Source organism: Thunnus albacares, chromosome 22, assembly GCF_914725855.1.
Source record: "Thunnus albacares chromosome 22, fThuAlb1.1, whole genome shotgun sequence".
NCBI lineage: Eukaryota > Metazoa > Chordata > Actinopteri > Scombriformes > Scombridae > Thunnus > Thunnus albacares.
The window spans coordinates 11190230-11207213 of record NC_058127.1 but is presented as its reverse complement, the minus strand read 5'-3'; the positions used below and the strand labels follow the sequence as shown (position 1 = coordinate 11207213).

The 16984-nt window shown below is 40.4% G+C and overlaps 1 protein-coding gene across 1 annotated transcript in view; it reads left to right on the top strand.

Annotated features, from left to right (window-relative positions):
• The first annotated feature begins 1277 nt into the window (after nt 1–1277).
• Nucleotides 1278–16984, top strand: part of vax2 (ventral anterior homeobox 2) — a 29991-nt gene continuing 14284 nt past the window's right edge. The window contains exons 1-2 of the mRNA XM_044341893.1: nt 1278–2592; nt 7347–7534. Of these exons, the coding sequence (XP_044197828.1) occupies nt 2358–2592; nt 7347–7534 (423 nt within the window). The 5' untranslated portion in view covers nt 1278–2357. The remainder of the gene's footprint in view (nt 2593–7346; nt 7535–16984) is intronic.

Below are 16984 nucleotides of genomic sequence, written 5' to 3'. Positions count from 1 at the left end.
ATCCTGCCACCGAAATTATCTCACAATCACAACAAACTACAGGCTACACCGTCAACATCAAGCCGGCAGAAGGAAAATGGGGCGTTATTTTTTTTTATAAAGATGGCTGCATATATATATACAGTAGAAATGACAGTGAACGAGCTGTTTAATCTCCAGTTGAAAACAAACGGTGACCTTCGCTTTGTGCTGGTTTTTTTTTTTTAAATCACGCACTTCTTGTAACAGATTTTGTGTTAAATGCTTATTTACTGGTGAGGGTTTTTTTTGTTATAGGAGTGAAGCTCGGGGGCCATTTCATGAAACGAGAACTTGAGGCAATGCTGCGTGGAGAGAGAGAGAGTGAGAGAGTGAGAGAGAAAGAGAGGGAGAAAGGGGGGGTGGACAAAATAACAGAAACACCTGTTAAATCTCATAGAAGTGATTCAACTCCTTTGTAATGTTGAGGTTGGGGTCTGTGTTGTTGTTGTATTTGATTATATATATCGTATTATACTGTGCATGTGTTGCTGTTTTTGTGTCCACCCCATGTATCTGTTCATGTAGTATGGCTTCCACCAATATGGGTTATTATGAACATTGTATTCTCACACTGAGGTGATATTTTGTGCTTGAAATTGGTATATTTCTTGTCAGGTTGAGTGAGCATCTAGGAGCAGAAACTCACTATTGAAATCCAAACTCAACACTGCTCTTTATGGCAGAGCGACCTGCACATTGATCAATAACAAAGTTCATTTTTAAAGCCAAAAAGCACAAATTTGTCTGAAACGGCTTTACAGTTGATTCAATATAGGACATCCTGTGTGCTTAGAGACGTGATTTGGGTATGTAAAAGTAAACTCTGGGGCTCATGAGTCATTTTAATGAAGAATAAATTTATAAAAATATACATGGACATTTGAATTGGCTGCTAAAATCGTATAAAGACACTTAAATGTCTCTGCAGGCTGTCTGTTTACTTCCATCATATCAGATTGACATGACTATAAATATTTAATAAAAAGCCAGTATTGGCCTTCGTATGCCGGTTTATATGTGTGTGGTTATGGTTTTCATTTTGAGAATTTTGAAGCTCCTCAATGAGCTTTTAAGGGAAGAAATGTGATATATTTTTAATGTAATTTTGTTTTTTACCTTACTGGGTCAGATGTGTTTCTGCTTCCTGGGAAACTACATGTGCGCCTTTTGCACTCACATTGTTTTCTGGACCAGGGGAGAGTTCGGCCGTAAACCAAAAAAAAAAAAAAAAAAAAAAAATGTCAGAGCCTGACAGGGCTGCGGGGAAACCCAGGCAGCGCTGCATTTGGCTGTTTCCAGAGAGGAATAGCGCGCACAACCATCGTCTCATGTCTCCGCGCCTGATCCCGGTCTGCAGCGCCGCTCATCCTCTTGTCAAAACGTGCCCTGCGAGTTGACCAATCGGCTGCGACCCTGCGTGGGCAGGAAGTGACGTCTCGGGTTCCTGCCTCTGTGAAGTGTACCGTGTCACCACAAATATTATCCACACACCACCATCTCTCCTCTGTTAGTGCAGGCAGGGTGTATCAGTCGCCCCGCTCAGACGTGATGTTTCAGCTGCAAAGCAAATTATAAATACTGACAGAGTGCTCCAGACTTTATTTGAGAGCAAATGTGACCATTTCTCATTTCCTGACAGTCCCCTCCTGAAGGTTTTCAACACAGACATCTTTTCTCTGTGCGCTCTCCAAAAAGCAGAAGACCACCGACCCCCCTTATGTGGCCATCTCACCACCAACAACATGCAATCAAGGATCCGCCGAGGCAGTCGAGCTGAGCGGGGGTGAAGTAACAGGCTGCTGCTTTGGAGAAACCAGGAGAAACTTTGCTCCCTGGCTGGTGCACGGTGAACTGTGACCGCTGCTGCATGAGGCTGTTATGCGCGCCGCCTCTTACTTTTATTTCTACGTGGGTGAGCAAGTGTGTGTTTGTGGCACCTCCCCGCTCCACCATAGATCTGGCTGCCCCCTTGTACCTAACAGGCTGCACCATGTATTCCTCCTGCACCTCCTGGCTACATTAGTTAGTGTAGGATCCTGAGTTTTCCTCCCCAGCCGACTCCCCCCTTGCTTTGGTTTGGACTCCGGACCGTGCGTCATGCCGCGACACCTGAAGCGCACCCCGGTACCGTTGCAGGACTGCATGGTTCCTCTGTAACTGGATCTACTTTTTTTTGTTTTGTTTTTTTGGTTTTTTTTTTGGAGGGGAGAGGAGGGCATGCTCTCATCGTCTCTGGAGAACACTTACAAAAAGGAGAAGAAAGTAGAAAGACGAGGGTGAGCAGCAGCGACAGAAGGAGGGAGAGATAATCTTAGAGATTGTAACTTACTTGGTAGATGTTTGATCAGGCCACGACTATGGGCGATGGGAACCATCGCTGTGGACCCAACCCGCTGTGTCCGGACCGGATGGAGGCAAAGTGCCGAGCCGAGATAGGGAGCCGGTCCCCGGTTCAGAGCTCCACCGACACCCCGGGGACATCAGCGTCCACCCCGACGTCCTCCAGCGAAGACGGTCACGACAAACTTTTGGGAGTGGACCCTGACTACTGTCGAAGGATATTAGTAAGGGGTAAGTGGGCCAAAATATAACAAATTTGATTTATTTCGTGCGTAAAACAACAATCCTCAAAGTTGGAATCAATGACAGTTTTCAGGATATTGAAGGATATTTTAAGTTAACTATCATTTTATCCACAATTATTCAAATCATAGGATGTAAAACAATAATAATCCTAATCACTGGGTTCACCACTGACACTTTTATCTCCACACATACAGTGTAGGCAGCCATAAAAGAAAAATACTTTAAATGTGGAACAAAATCTCTGCAGGTGGGTTTGTTGATGCTGCTTCCACTAAAAAAATCTTAAATTGTAGCTGTAAAATATGACAAACTAGAAGTCAACATACTGAAGACTGTAAACTGTCTAAAACTTGGACTGATGCTTCCAAACATATGACTCAGACTGTGAACAATATAACACCTCTGGTGCAGGATGGACTACAAAAAGCTTCTGCAACAATGGGCTACTTTCACTTCCGTGATATCTAAAGGATTGCAACACCAGACCACACCTTTTTTAAAAAAACATTTTGAATAAAAATAATATTGAAGTGTGATTCTGAGCAGATCATTGTGTGGAACAGACTGTTGCAATTTTGGTTAAACCTTTGTTCAGGTGAAAATATAAAAAAAATATTCCTTAAATTCATAGTAAAAACAAAGAAATTGCTCTTTTCTGAATATTATCTCTTTTTTTTCGTGCATGTCTAATGAATATTTCTCTCAAACACACCTGTGTGGCTGATTGTTTGAAATCAGACCTGAGAAAGAAATGAAAACAAAGAAAAATGGTCTGGAGAGAAAAGTGCAGGATAATCAGATGAAATTCAACCCTGTAGGCTGTTTGTTGTCTCGCCTTTAAAAAAACAAAGGAGCTGATATAACATCACCTCTCCACAAGTTAGAAGCTTAGGTTAGTTGTCAGTGGCTGATTGTCTTTGTGTGTTATGTTAATGACCATCAGAATAATATTTAATTCAATATCATACTGAGTGTCCACGCCCTCCTGCTGGAGGCCAGCAGTTTCTCAATGACTTTAAATAAATAAATCTAGAAAATTCAGATAAAATCACTGCAGTCAGCAGCCATTCATAAAATAAAGGATATCTGCTGTCATTTATTTTTATTATATTTTTAAAGAATCGACGTGATTTAGAAGCTGTTTTAATGATATTAATCAGCCTAAAAATGTTAGTTTAATTTATGCTCTCAGAATAAATGATTATAAATTAAACTGTGCAGTTTATGTGTGTGAAATGTTTGCAGGGAAACATAAAAGGCATCAAAAGTTCAGAAAAACACAAAGAAACATGTTTATATCTCTCTGCACTTGTAAGTTAATTTACACATGGCACATTTGTAATTATTATTTCAGCACGTAAACACGCCATAAACCCAAACGAGACGAAATTACAATTTTGAATTTATTTATTTTTTGAGGAAGTATTTAAAGTGTGAGTCACTGAATTTCTTGCAAGGTGTTAAGAAATGTTTGTCTGATGCTTTCCAAGAACCCAAGCAGCTTCTTCACATGCATTCAGAACTCCTTAAAGAACAAACAAAGAATTTACTTGCAGGTATTTTTGTGCAGGACATTTCTGCAGTGGCACAAAGCCTAAATGCTTGATGTGTGGACAGGATCAATATGTCGGCCTATCAGTTCTCGGTTATGTTGGGGATATTATGGTTTGCTGGCTGGTTATTTTTATTTCCCATTGAACGTTTAGTCGTGCGGTTTCCTGGCTCGAGCAGCAACAGCTCGTTTAGCTACAGGGCAAAGTAAAATTATTATATTATCACGAGCGATTTTAGATAGAAAATGACACATGAGAGGAAAAATACGACAACAAATCTCTGGAGTCAGAGTGAATAATCTAAAACAGCTTCTTCAGGGTTTCGATCAGTTCCAGTAGAAGTTGTCTGTTGTAGCAACTGCAGGAAGAAATATTAGAAAATTGTCAATTTTTGTATGTTTATTATGTTGATTATCAGTGAGCCACTGTTGTCACCTGTCAGCCAGAGTTTTCTATCATTTCTCCACTGCTGATCATAATTTCTGGTGCAACCCAACACATGAAACGCCAGATATATTTTCTCATATGAGCTAAAAGGCGTTGATATGTTGTCCTCTGTTGACGCCTGTGACTGGTCGCTATTGTGCTGCGTCCCTTCACTGGTTCACGGTGGCCGGTTAGAGAAGCAAGTGGCCTGCAGAAGGAGGTTTTTTTTTTTTTTTTTTTTGGTGGAGATGCAGCTCGCAGCACCGAAGCGAAGCCTGCAGTGTCACTATTTGTTTTCCAAGCTGAGTGCTGGATGCTCGGGTTTTCCGCAGAGAGGCCGGGGTCACCCGGAGGTCAGCAGGTCTGCTCGCAGCTGCTGTTTGCTCCTACTGCTCGCAAATGTTTCCATCACGGTTTGAGCTTTTTTGTTTTGCGCATGAAAAAAAAGAAGTTGTGAATGTATTCTACGGTGTGTTTGCTCGATTAGGAAGGTTTACAGCCTCTTTGGTGCAATATCTCACTTGCCCTGCGAGACGTTACGCAAAATTGTTCTGCGTGCGTAAAGATGGAGACCTCGCAAGCGTGTTTCATGATGTGTTTTGGGCCTGTAGGCTAACAAATACTTAAGAATAACTTAAGAATAACTGTCTTTTACATTATGATTGAAATAACTGTTAAATACAGACGAAGGTGTGCAGGAACATAACTAATGAAATTACTGTTTTTATTAAGTATTTTTTTTCTTTTACGCACGAATCTTCTTGTAATTTATAAGCCTTTATATGTTTTACTGACCTTTTCATTACTGCGCGTTTATGCAAGTAGTTTATATAAGTGGTGACGCAACTTTAAAAAGAGTCCAAAATTTTGCCTTTAGCTAAAAAAATAAATAAATATTTGACCTCAGTTTTTTTGACTGTAGCCGGTAGCCTTCCTATAGGAACAGTACGGATGTTCGGTTGAATCAGTTTTGTTTCATATTTAATTCAGGGTTCTCCATATTTTAACGGATTGCATTTTTCATGAGTTGAAAAACCTTGGACAAAGAGGAGGTCTTGTCTGACCTGCGCCTCCATTGGATGTGGTAAATACGAATAAATATTCAGGTAGCCTATTTTTTTAGACTATTGATATTATGTGAAATATCGAAGGACTTCAGCGTGGGAAGAAATTATTTAGGAACCTCCAACATGTGTGGACTGCAGCCAAATTTAACGCATTGTGGTTTATTTATTTTTATTTATTTGTGAGCAGTGTGTTGATAATATCCCGTAGGCTTCTGGATCCAGGGCGGAGTACGATGGCACCTTTACTAATATTCTAATTTACTTCAACATACTTTTGATTGTGTTTGCATTCTCAACTTTTTTTTTTTTTTTTTTTTTTTTTAAAGCGTAAATTAGTTTTTCAGACAAGCTTTGGAAACAACCACAAGCAGCTAATTCTTCACAGATCAGATGAACAGGATGTCTCAGGCCACAGAGAGGGAAATACAATACAAATAAAATAAATATATAAATAAAAAAGCACAATAACAGCAGTAACCTGAAGCCAAACAGACCTCACTAAAACGAACGAAAGGGCAAGTAGCCTGTTTAACAATAGCTTGTTTCAGGAGCACACACACACACACACACACACACACACACACACACACACACGCCGTGCTGTTGTTGTTGTGGATGGATAATGACGCACAGCCGCATTACTTGGAATGGAAACAGTGTTGAGAGTGAAGCGCTTGATTAGCTACATTCTCCAACTAGTTTGGAGTTTAATTAATTAAATGTCATCCATAGAAATAAATCTATACCGCCTGTTTGCGCAACGCGACTCACTGAAACACATTTAATACCCCAGTTTTTACAGTCAGGACAGAGATTTCGCTACTCAGCGTACAAAGCGTTGAATGAACAAGAATGAACATTTGATGGTTGATTTTACTACTTTCTGTGTTTAAACGTGTCAGATAAAGTTTTCTGTCTGCTATGCTTTGTTTTTTTTTAATCGACTTTAATTAGAGTTTCATACATTAAGAAAACCAGACGCGTTTCCTTTAAGCTCTCAAACCTAACCTAGCTTGTGGCTGTGATCACGTGGACTAACGTTACGCAGAGGCAGCGCGTGCGCAATTTAGGAGTTTTGGCCACGATGCGAATCTTAACACATTTTATTCAGTTTAAATGTTCATTTTCACAAATATTTAGTCTAATAAACTAACGAAATAGTCTTATTAAGGGACTGATTGTAGACCATGACGACTTGAGGCCTTTTTATGAACAAGCACACTGATACTAATGTAAACACAGTTACAGAAAAGAGGATTTGCTTTGAAAATCATTTTCAACATATCGCAGTGAGAGTTGTGTAAATAGCTTACAACAGAATAGAGCCTATTCTACCTCTGTTAGCCTTTAAACGCCCCTTTCTGTTAAAAATAACGCAGACGTAGCTTGTTTATCTCAAAAACGCTCAGGCACTCAAGCGTCCATTAGCCAATAGTCCTGGTGATAAATATTACATCAGTTTGGCACCATGTGGGAGCAGATTCACTATTCACAGCCTGTGGGAAGGTGTTTCTAACTGTTTTTACAGCCTTAAACTGCTGAAAAGTGGTTAAAGTTCGATTTTAGTTTAGCTAGACGACATGAATAATAATAATAGTAAAAAACAATAAGATTCTTTAATAATAGTCCAGGTTGCTCCAGTTTCTGTCATGTTTCACTGAGACTTTGTGTTCGTTGTTTTTGTTCTGGACAGATGCCAAAGGCACCATCCGGGAGATCGTCCTGCCGAAGGGGCTCGACCTGGACCGGCCCAAGCGCACGCGGACCTCCTTCACCGCAGAGCAGCTGTATCGTCTCGAGCTCGAGTTCCAGCGGTGCCAGTACGTTGTGGGGCGCGAGCGCACCGAGCTCGCCAGGCAGCTGAATCTCTCAGAAACGCAGGTAAGACCAAGAAAAAAACTGACATTTGCTACGGGGAAAAAAAACAAATAACAAAAAACAATCAACAAAGCAACGAAACAGATATTTTATAAATATTTTAAACGAATAATGACAATAGATTATTTCGCCAAACAATGTAGGCCTAGCTAGTAGGCTAGCAGCCACTGGTTGCTAGGCAACATAGGCCTTAAGGATATTTTGATAGTAATTTTGGAGCATATAGCGGTGGCTTTATTTTCTGTGCTAAAGCAGATGGTTTTGATTAGCCTTAGCTTAAAATTTTAAATGATTTGGCCACAGGTGCGTTTGGAGCCATTAATTGGCTCCTCAGCCAATCAGAGGCGAGGAGCGACATAACATCCCCCGCCCCAAAACACTCTTCCTCGGCTGTGGCTGCAGAAACAGGCCTGTTACACCTGTCAATCACAGTCTGCTAGTGCAGGCATGATTTTTAGTTTAATGTTTACTGTTGGACAAAGAATATAGTGGCCTAAAGCGAGCACAAAGCCTTCATAAAACGGCCTGAGCTAACACTAAAAACTATAGTAAAGTCCACATTTGCCCGATTAATCAGTGTATTAATACAACATATTTACCAACAGCACGTGATTAATTATGTTGTTCAGTTTTAAACATTTTTTAGCCACATTTACAAAAGAAATGTTATTAAAAAACATTATTGAATACACAATATTTATTTATTTATTTATTGAGAAAATCAGATGAGTCAGCACACAGACAACCTGAACTAAAATCCAACATTATCAATTTTTAAAAAGGGAGTTTTTGTTATTTTAAGGGCTATTTGGATCGAACTGGGTTACAATGTTCAGGACGCAGCAAATACACGTGTATCCTGTTTCATTTTGTCTCACTGTTGCATTTCGTTTCTATACTGAACACTTCAGATAAAGACATAAGAAAACATGACTGCTTCTGTGTATCTGTGTCACACTTCATTTAATTGTACATATATGTAAAGATAAAAACATCTGTCAGGCCACATAAATCCTTCGTCCTATTTACTTTAATTAGCTGTTTGCAGCTGTATGTTTTTATAATGCGTTTATAATGTTCCGTATCACCTCTCTGAACACTGCAGACACTCGTTCATTGACCTCGCGCGTTTCATTCAAATTTTCCCTGCAGCGCCACGAGCCCAACGAGCCCAACCCCTCCGTGTTTATCACGGCCGTCATCACGTACACATCCACTAACTGTTCACAGCAACAGGAATGTGTGTTATGCAGTAATGATGCAATGCACAGTAGTTTCAGGCCAACTTTTAGTTTACTCCCGCAGTCTCCATATTTAAAAATATATTTTTTGGGGTGAATTTTAGTGCGCAGTTTTCCAGCTTGACTCGACCAACAGGCCTGCAGCAACATAATAAATAGAAATGTGTTTAACATATTGTAGATTTATAGCATTTGTGCTCTATTTGTAACATTTCTGGTTCATTTTTAGGCGACCATGCTTGTAAAAATCATCAAATTTAGTTGTGAATCCAACATATTGTAGTTGAAGGGCCTTCGAGGACGAAACCCTGAACTACTGTAGAGTTTTAATTCCCACTGAAGACCCGAATCAGCTTGTTGCACTTATGTAGGAGGGTTCAAAAGCTTTTATGTGTATGTGTGTATGTGTATACGCGATGACCAAATAACCCAAGAGCAAGTGTCTCCATGTGGACACTTTTTTTTATAAAAACAAGAGAAATTCTGGGATTATAAGAAGATATTTGTCCAAAACGGTACAAAAATGAATAATAATAATAAAATAAACAAGTAGTAGTTGCAGCTACACCAAATATGTCACAACGAAACCTCGAAAAAATAAACGCGCCAAATATAGCAACATCAAATAACAGCAAGGAGGAAATAAACCTGACATGTAGCATATTTAATTTCAATTTTGACAGCTGGAAACTGGTTTTAGTCGCCAGTTGTGTAAAAACACTTGTTGAAAACGGAATAAAATTCTTTGTAGGACTCAAACAGGAACTTTACGCATCATCACTGTGGCCTGAAAAATAAGCAAGTAGTAACACCATTCAAACATAGTCTGTGTGTGTGTGTGTGTGTGTGTGTGTGTGTGTGTGTGTGTGTGTGTGTGTGTGTGTGTGTGTGTGTGTAGTTTTTGGGAACACAGAGCCACTGTGTTCCTCATTAGTGCTGACACTAGGGGTGTTAATGGGAGGGCCTCAGCTTCCTGCTGCTGCTGAGGAGAAGCCGGGCAGCAGAGGATTGACTGAATGAAACCGCCTGAAAACAGTCTGACCTTCAACAGAGAACAAAATGTAAATAATAAGAAGTCTCCTCAGTAATGGTGTGAAATATTAAACCCATTGCATTGAAAAAAGTCTTAATGCTTTGTGCTATTGAAGCAGCTTTTAAGAATGATCGAAAGGCTTTTAGTTGGCATTAGCGGAGTTTTGCCTCTTTTATTATTATTAAATTCTTTCTATTTGTGGCTTTTGCATGTTTTTAAGCAAATGTACCATTCAAGGCTAATCATGCAAGTTAATAAAAGGAAGCTGGAGGCTCTCAAACTTTTAGCTCCATTTTTTTTTTTTTTTGCTTGAGTTATTTTAGCTGTTTTTTCTGGTTTTCAGGTGACTGACAGTGTTTGTTGGTGTTTTTGGGTCGCGCCTCAAGGGTTTTTTTCAGGTTTTCTGGCAGTGATTTGATTTCCAGGCCCAAATTAAAACCGCTTGGTTTAAAAGCAGCTCTATTATAGCAAAGAGCGTCTATCTATCTATCTATCTATCTATCTATCTATCTATCTATCTATCTATCTATCTATCTATCTATCTATCTATCTATCTATCTGCGACTTGGGTTTTTCTCTCTAGTTCGTTTCGTTTGGAAAACAAACCAACAAAACAATAAATCATTTGTCGTTTGGGATCAGCACCGACTTTACATATAAATCAGTGTATAAAGAGTTTTTGTTTTCGCACAACAGCCTCTAACTTATTATTTTTTCGATTATATTCAGTACTTGCAACCGAAATCACAATTTATTCTGCTGAAATTTCAGTTTCTGTCAAAAAAAATCTGTAGTTTTGTCTGCCACTCTTCGGCACTTTATAAACCTGTCGCATTCATAGCTTAAAGCAAAACTAAACACGGACATTTTCTTTCAAATCAGACTCTTCGTTGTGTTCATCGTGGCGCAAAACTCAACTTAACTTGTAAAACACGGAGCCTGAAAAATTCTGACAGAAATGTAAAAAAAATAATCTTTGTTTTCAATTTTAACCTCAAAGAAGAGCTTTAAGAAACTTTATGACAACTAATGCAATTTTAAAAAAAATCAACTTTTATAAACATGACAGGCCTCTTTATCTGTGACTGAAACAGAATTACTAATTACAGTAATATGGGAGGTTGGATCGTTAAGTGTTTTTTAACAATGTTTGGGGATTTGGTCATTGACCCATGGTGTAACTCCAATTAGTTTGGTCAGGTATTCAAACTGATCACGCAATGAGGCAGCAGACATTGGAAACACACACACACATGCACACACACACACACACACACACACACACACACACACACACACACATGCACGGACGCACGCATGCACACCAAATGCAAAAAGGGGGCTCCGATCTGCATCCAAACTATTAAAAATATTTCACGAATTATTGAAACTTTGCGTTGGACTTTTTCAACATTTCTAAGGATAACTGCAGTAATACTGACAGCAGGGTTTCTAGCCTGTAGGCTGTGATTACTAAACATCATTCGTCTCAAATGTGTCCAAAGTGTCTCGCCAGGACGCTCAGAATTAAGCATAAACCCTGAATTGTGTTTTAAGATATTTCAAATATATTTCTTTCTACTCTGACTCGCATTTTATGTCTTTTTTCGTCTTAAAAAGCTCAAACACGGACTTACTAAGACTGACATTTGATGTGAAGCACTGATTATTGTGCGCAATTTCTTCTCCAAAACCTTTCGCCCTATAAAGACTCAGGCAGCAAAGAATAAACACAACAGAACAAGACCCACAGTGTTCAATAGACAAGAATTAATGATAAAAGTGTGTAAAAATTGGGTGGAGTCTGCGTATTAGTCGATGAGTCTCTCAGGACTAACACTATCGTTAATATATCAGTCAGTCATTTAAGATACGTTCGCCTTTATATCTTTACGTTTCTGTTTCGTTCTTTAAAACTCGTAAATGCGTAAATTTAAACCGCGCAGCCTTCATATCCAACATTAATGTCGCTGATCTGCTCCAAAAATACGAAAAAATTAAAAAGTTGCTCCACCTGCGGATAAAAAAACGCCACATTTCATCAAAGTTATGCTTCCAATCCAGTTTTATTGGTTTACTGGACGCATTCGTGGATAATTCAACTTCACTGTGATGTTTTACTGGCGGCTAAAGCGCGTGTCCCCTCACCTCTTCGCGTCTTTGTAGTGACTGCGGCGTCACGTGAGGAAACGGTTAGCTCCTCATGCACTCAGTAACGCGTTACCGAGTAATCCGTTACCACGTCAGAGCTCTCCCTTCATCCCGGCAGGTGGCTCCCCGCTACAGGGCAACACAGCAGGAGGGGGCGGTGTGTGTGTGTGTGTGTGTGTATGAGTCTTTCAACCACACACACACACACACACACACACACACACACACACACACACACACACACACACACACACACACACACACACACACTGAAAACCTTGAACTAAAACATGGAAGCCTCCTAGTTCATTTCAGTCACCTTCATCATCAGTTTGCTGATGGATGATCACAGGTTATTGAGGACTCTGGTGGATGTTCATGCAGACTTCAGCTCTTGTGAAGGTATGTTTTGGTGATTCCTGTGTGTGGAGGAAGAACATTTACTGCTAAATTCATTATTTCTAGGACTGTTTCATGTCTCAAAACTGAAAAAAAAAGATATAACTGTTGTTTGGATCTACTTTTTCATCTCAAGACACCTTTTTGGCTTTATAGGACTCTCTTTAAGTTATTATATGAGCATTTTGGAGGCTTTTAAACTCACATCCTCAGACTAAATATGTGACCTTTCTTTTTCTATTTTATTGTAAGAAAAAGACCAAAACTCATCAAATCCCTCACCTCGTCCTGCTCGTTCCAACTGGTGTTTGCAGTGTGAGGGTTTTAGGACGCAGAGCTGTGCGGTCACTTTAAGCTCCTCCGCAGTCCTGCCAGTTGAGTGCAGCTGACTTGTACTTCACCATTGTATCAGTCTATTGTTGTTTGCAGCCCTTCCATGGAGAAGCTATGGATTTAATGGTCTCCGGTCTGCATTAAACTGGTTTAATCCTGCAGCAAATGGGAGAGAGCTCAGTGATGGTCATGGTGGTTAATCTTTAATGTAAGGCTGACTAATGCACATAAGTGTGCAAATATTTTCATTTATTTCTCCCTTTTTCCATCTTGTTTGTTTAAAGACACAGTGAGACAGGATTTTGAGGGTATTTCGTGATTTAATATTTTTTCACTTAATCTTCAGGTGTCACAAATTATTGAACCTGTGCAAGTGTTGTTCGGAAAAGGAAACAGGATTTTCTGGGGTGAATAATCCCCAGAACACCACTATTACTGTCTTTCAGTCACAGTCACGTGAAATTGTTGTAGGAAAAGTACAAACACACTTTGTAGGGAGGAAAAAGAGTTTAGGGATTTAGATTTTTGCACAAAATGTGCACATTTTGGGGATGTTTATTGTTAAAAAAAGGTGTGTATGATGTTATGGAGAATTTGATAAGAAGGTGAAAGCTAATTTTTGATCTAGTTGACATTTTAATGAGCAAAAATAATTAAAGTAGCTAAATATGAGCAAATATTAGCTGGTTGTGATTATGAATGTAAACACACACAAGTGCTTTTACTTGTTTGTAGAGTTTGTGTGCTTTCAGCCTTCATGTTGCATCTGACGTTACATCCCAAGAGTTTAAAATCCAGATCCTGGTGCAGTAGAGATTTAGTTTATGTGTGTGTGTGTGTGTTTGTGTTTTTCCGTGTGACTCTGAGTCGGTTGCATGTTGGGGCTCAGAGCAGTTAGCGTTCACACAGAGTCGAGCTCCTGTGGAGAGCTTTTAAAACACGGAGACGGCTCTAAAATGCTTTCATTTGTATCCCGGAAAACACTTGTCTCACTCTGGTGTGGCTTTTTGTTTTTGGTTTTGTTTAGTGTCAGGTCAAAGTGTAGAAATATTTCCAGGAGGATGAGGAGAAGATCAGGAGCTCCACACAATGTGTGTGTGAAGGTGTTGCTGTGATCTAACCCTTTGAAATTAAAGGTACATGTGTGTAACGTTGAAATTCAGGCATTCGTGTTAGTTTGAGTGTTTGAAATCAAGTTTTTGACTCCACTGTGAATAACTGCTGAACTAAAATATAAATATAAATGTGTCTGCTGCACAGATGTTTGGATTTTATTGGCTTACAGTCAAAGAAAAGTGCTAAACACATAAAGTTTATATAAAGAGAGTGTACAGTAGCCAACAGGATCATGTTGTGAGGACAAGCGAAGGCAAAAGAGCAGCAGTGATCTTTACTAACGTAGCATCTGAAAACACGTTTGGTCAGTGTACACACATACTTGATATGAACACCACCGTCCGACAGGTGTGCAAGTCATCTGAGATCAGTGTCACAATTCCTCTCACACCCTGCCGTTGTCTTTTCTCTTGGACGGACGATTTCTCAAACAGCCTCGAGCACAGTTTAGTTGAGGCTGCGAAAACTTTCAGACAATATTTCTTGTCACTGTCTTGTATTTTTTTCGCTTTTTGTTTTCTCCCACTTTACAGGGAGGTCAGAGGTCAGGGTTGGCCACAGAGAAGCAACCGTAAAGTCCTGCTCATAAGCACTTTGGCGGGATGAAGAATCTGGAAAGACTGACTCTATAAAAACTAGGTGACCCTGGCGGCCTTTATGTAACCTCTTATGAAACCTGGAAAATTGCATTTCCCTGTTAACAAGTTACACCTGTAGAACACATCTAAAGCATTTGAATAATGTGATACTGGGATAGTACAAGTGCCTATGGAGTGTTTTAGAGGTAAATACAGTAAAAACACACTTTTAGCTTGATTGGTTCATCATTATAAAGCAAAAAGCCGCTGATATGAAGAGAAAACTGAAATGTTTCCGCTTTTTTTCTGCTCAAAAGATAAAAATATTCTATTTGATGCCACATTCTGTAGAACATTTTAACTAAATATACCCTGTACTGGATCCCCAATTACACATCAATCTCTGTTTCCCTCTGCAGGCTGACGATAGACGAGACAAGATGACAAGTTGTATACGTGTATATGTGTGTGTGCGTGTGTCTACATACAGTGAATGTCCTCGTTGTGTGTATTGTTCTCCATGACGACCCAGACAGACGGTGTCTGGCCACTTGTCTGGGGCGTAGAGGACCCGGCCATGACGTATAGCTGTGCAGATGTAGCGGAGAGGCGGCCGCACAGTACGGGGTTTGTCCAAACACTCAGAATAGAGAAAGAGATAGGAAGGGAGACAGACAGACACACACTTGCTGCCTTTGTGCTTTCAGTTTCAGTAGAAATGTTTGGGCTTCGTGTTGTCGTGTTTGTGTAACTCTTTCCTCCGCGGCGAGCATCATCTTCAGAACAGGAACTTTTGTGACTCGATGATGGTCGAGAAGAAACCTGTGAGGCCTCTGATTATCTAATCAGTTGATTAGATAATCAGAAGAACATAATAGCAATTAATTCTTAGTTGCCTTTGACCCCAATCACTCTCAGATTGAATTGACTTGTTTCATCAGCTTCTGGCAGAGTCAAGTGTGCGTGCGACGCCAAGGATGGTGTAATTTTCTAAACATACGGAGGACCATGTAATCCTTCAACTGATGTGAAAACAGGAAAATCAACAAAATTGGATACAAGAGGTTTTTCCACTTCTCTCCTCCATCCTTTTCTCTCTCAAACTCACACACACTTACACAATCACACACACACACACACACACACACACACACAGACACACATACTATGAAAGCCTTAAGTCTGACCCCACGAGTCACCAGACGAGTCAGCGCGGTCAAAGGTTATCCATGCAGCCACTTTGTGTCATTTACCAGGCAAATGTGTAATGCAATTAAACTGGCGGATTACCTGAGTGGGAGCTTACAGACACCTGCCAGTGGAAAGGGAATGCTGAATCCCCACCATGTGTTTATGCCGAAAACATTCACACATTTATAAGAAAATAGACAAGTCCATATTCTTTATGTAGCTCAAAATCATAAATTTGCCTCAGAGGGCTTTATAATCTGCGCAGCACACGACAGCTCGGTTCAGATAAGGAAAAAGAAATGTCATTGTTGGTTAAGTCAGGGTTACTGGGCGTCATGAGGCTGCGTGGCAAACACCCAACACTTTTTTTTTTTTTTTTTTTTTTGCCGAAGGTGATTCTAGTCACGGTGGGGTGACATGCAAGCAAAGTCATGGACCACATTAAAACCCCTGCTGGTTTTTTTGGTGACTGGGTGCAGCAGATTTCTCTCCGGCGTGGCGGTACGTGAAGGGAGGCGGTAAAGGTTGTTATCGAAACCTGGAGGGGTTCGCCCGGGTGGGAAGAGGGTGGTGAATGGACGGAGGACAGGAGGGAGGGGTAGAGGGATGATGAGAGAGAGAGAGAGAGAGAGAGAAAGAGGTGGGCCTCAAAACAGTTGGAGCCCTGCAGCGTGCGAGCTGTTTATTTGTTTATTTCACGAATTTGCTCACTTTCAGCTCAGCACCTGCCCTCTTTGGTTTGGATGTGCGTGCATACTCCTATTTGCCTCATAACAGTCCCAAGTGCTTTTGTACTAAGGAGGATTAGGCAGCCATATCTACCAGCGATTCTATAAGACGGGGTTAACCCCTGGCTGAACCTGGCTGGACATGTGCTGCGGCGATGGATGACCAGATCAGGTTTATTCGGGCAGGTCGGGAGGTTTCGAGGTTTAGAGGTCAGATAAAATGTGATGTTGGTGGTGATGAAAGGAGCAAAGGTTTAAAAGGGTGCAAGACAGGTTGAAAAACGTGAGGTTTGGGGTGGTGAGATGAGCCAGGAGGGAGAAAGGGAGAAAGAGGAGGAGGAGGAGGATGTTGGTCAGTGCGGAGGTGCACGGGATGAAGAGTTCAGCAGCAGGAGGAGGAGGAGGAGCGGATATCGTCTGCTGCAGGGGAGGCTCGTATCGACGCTAGATGTGTTTGCACAAGCAGCGTGCAGGGGTTCAGAGTGAGGAGGGATGCAATGGCGTGCCAGTGACTTTTTTTTCATCTGAGGTTTCGTAATGCTGATGTCAACACAGACTTTAAAAAAACAAAAACAAAACGTTCTTTACATTAATTTAGTGCAATTTCAATACTTGATTATAACCAGCTGGAGGACCACTGATCTAACACACATATGTGGTGTAAAAACTACTGAAATTAATTT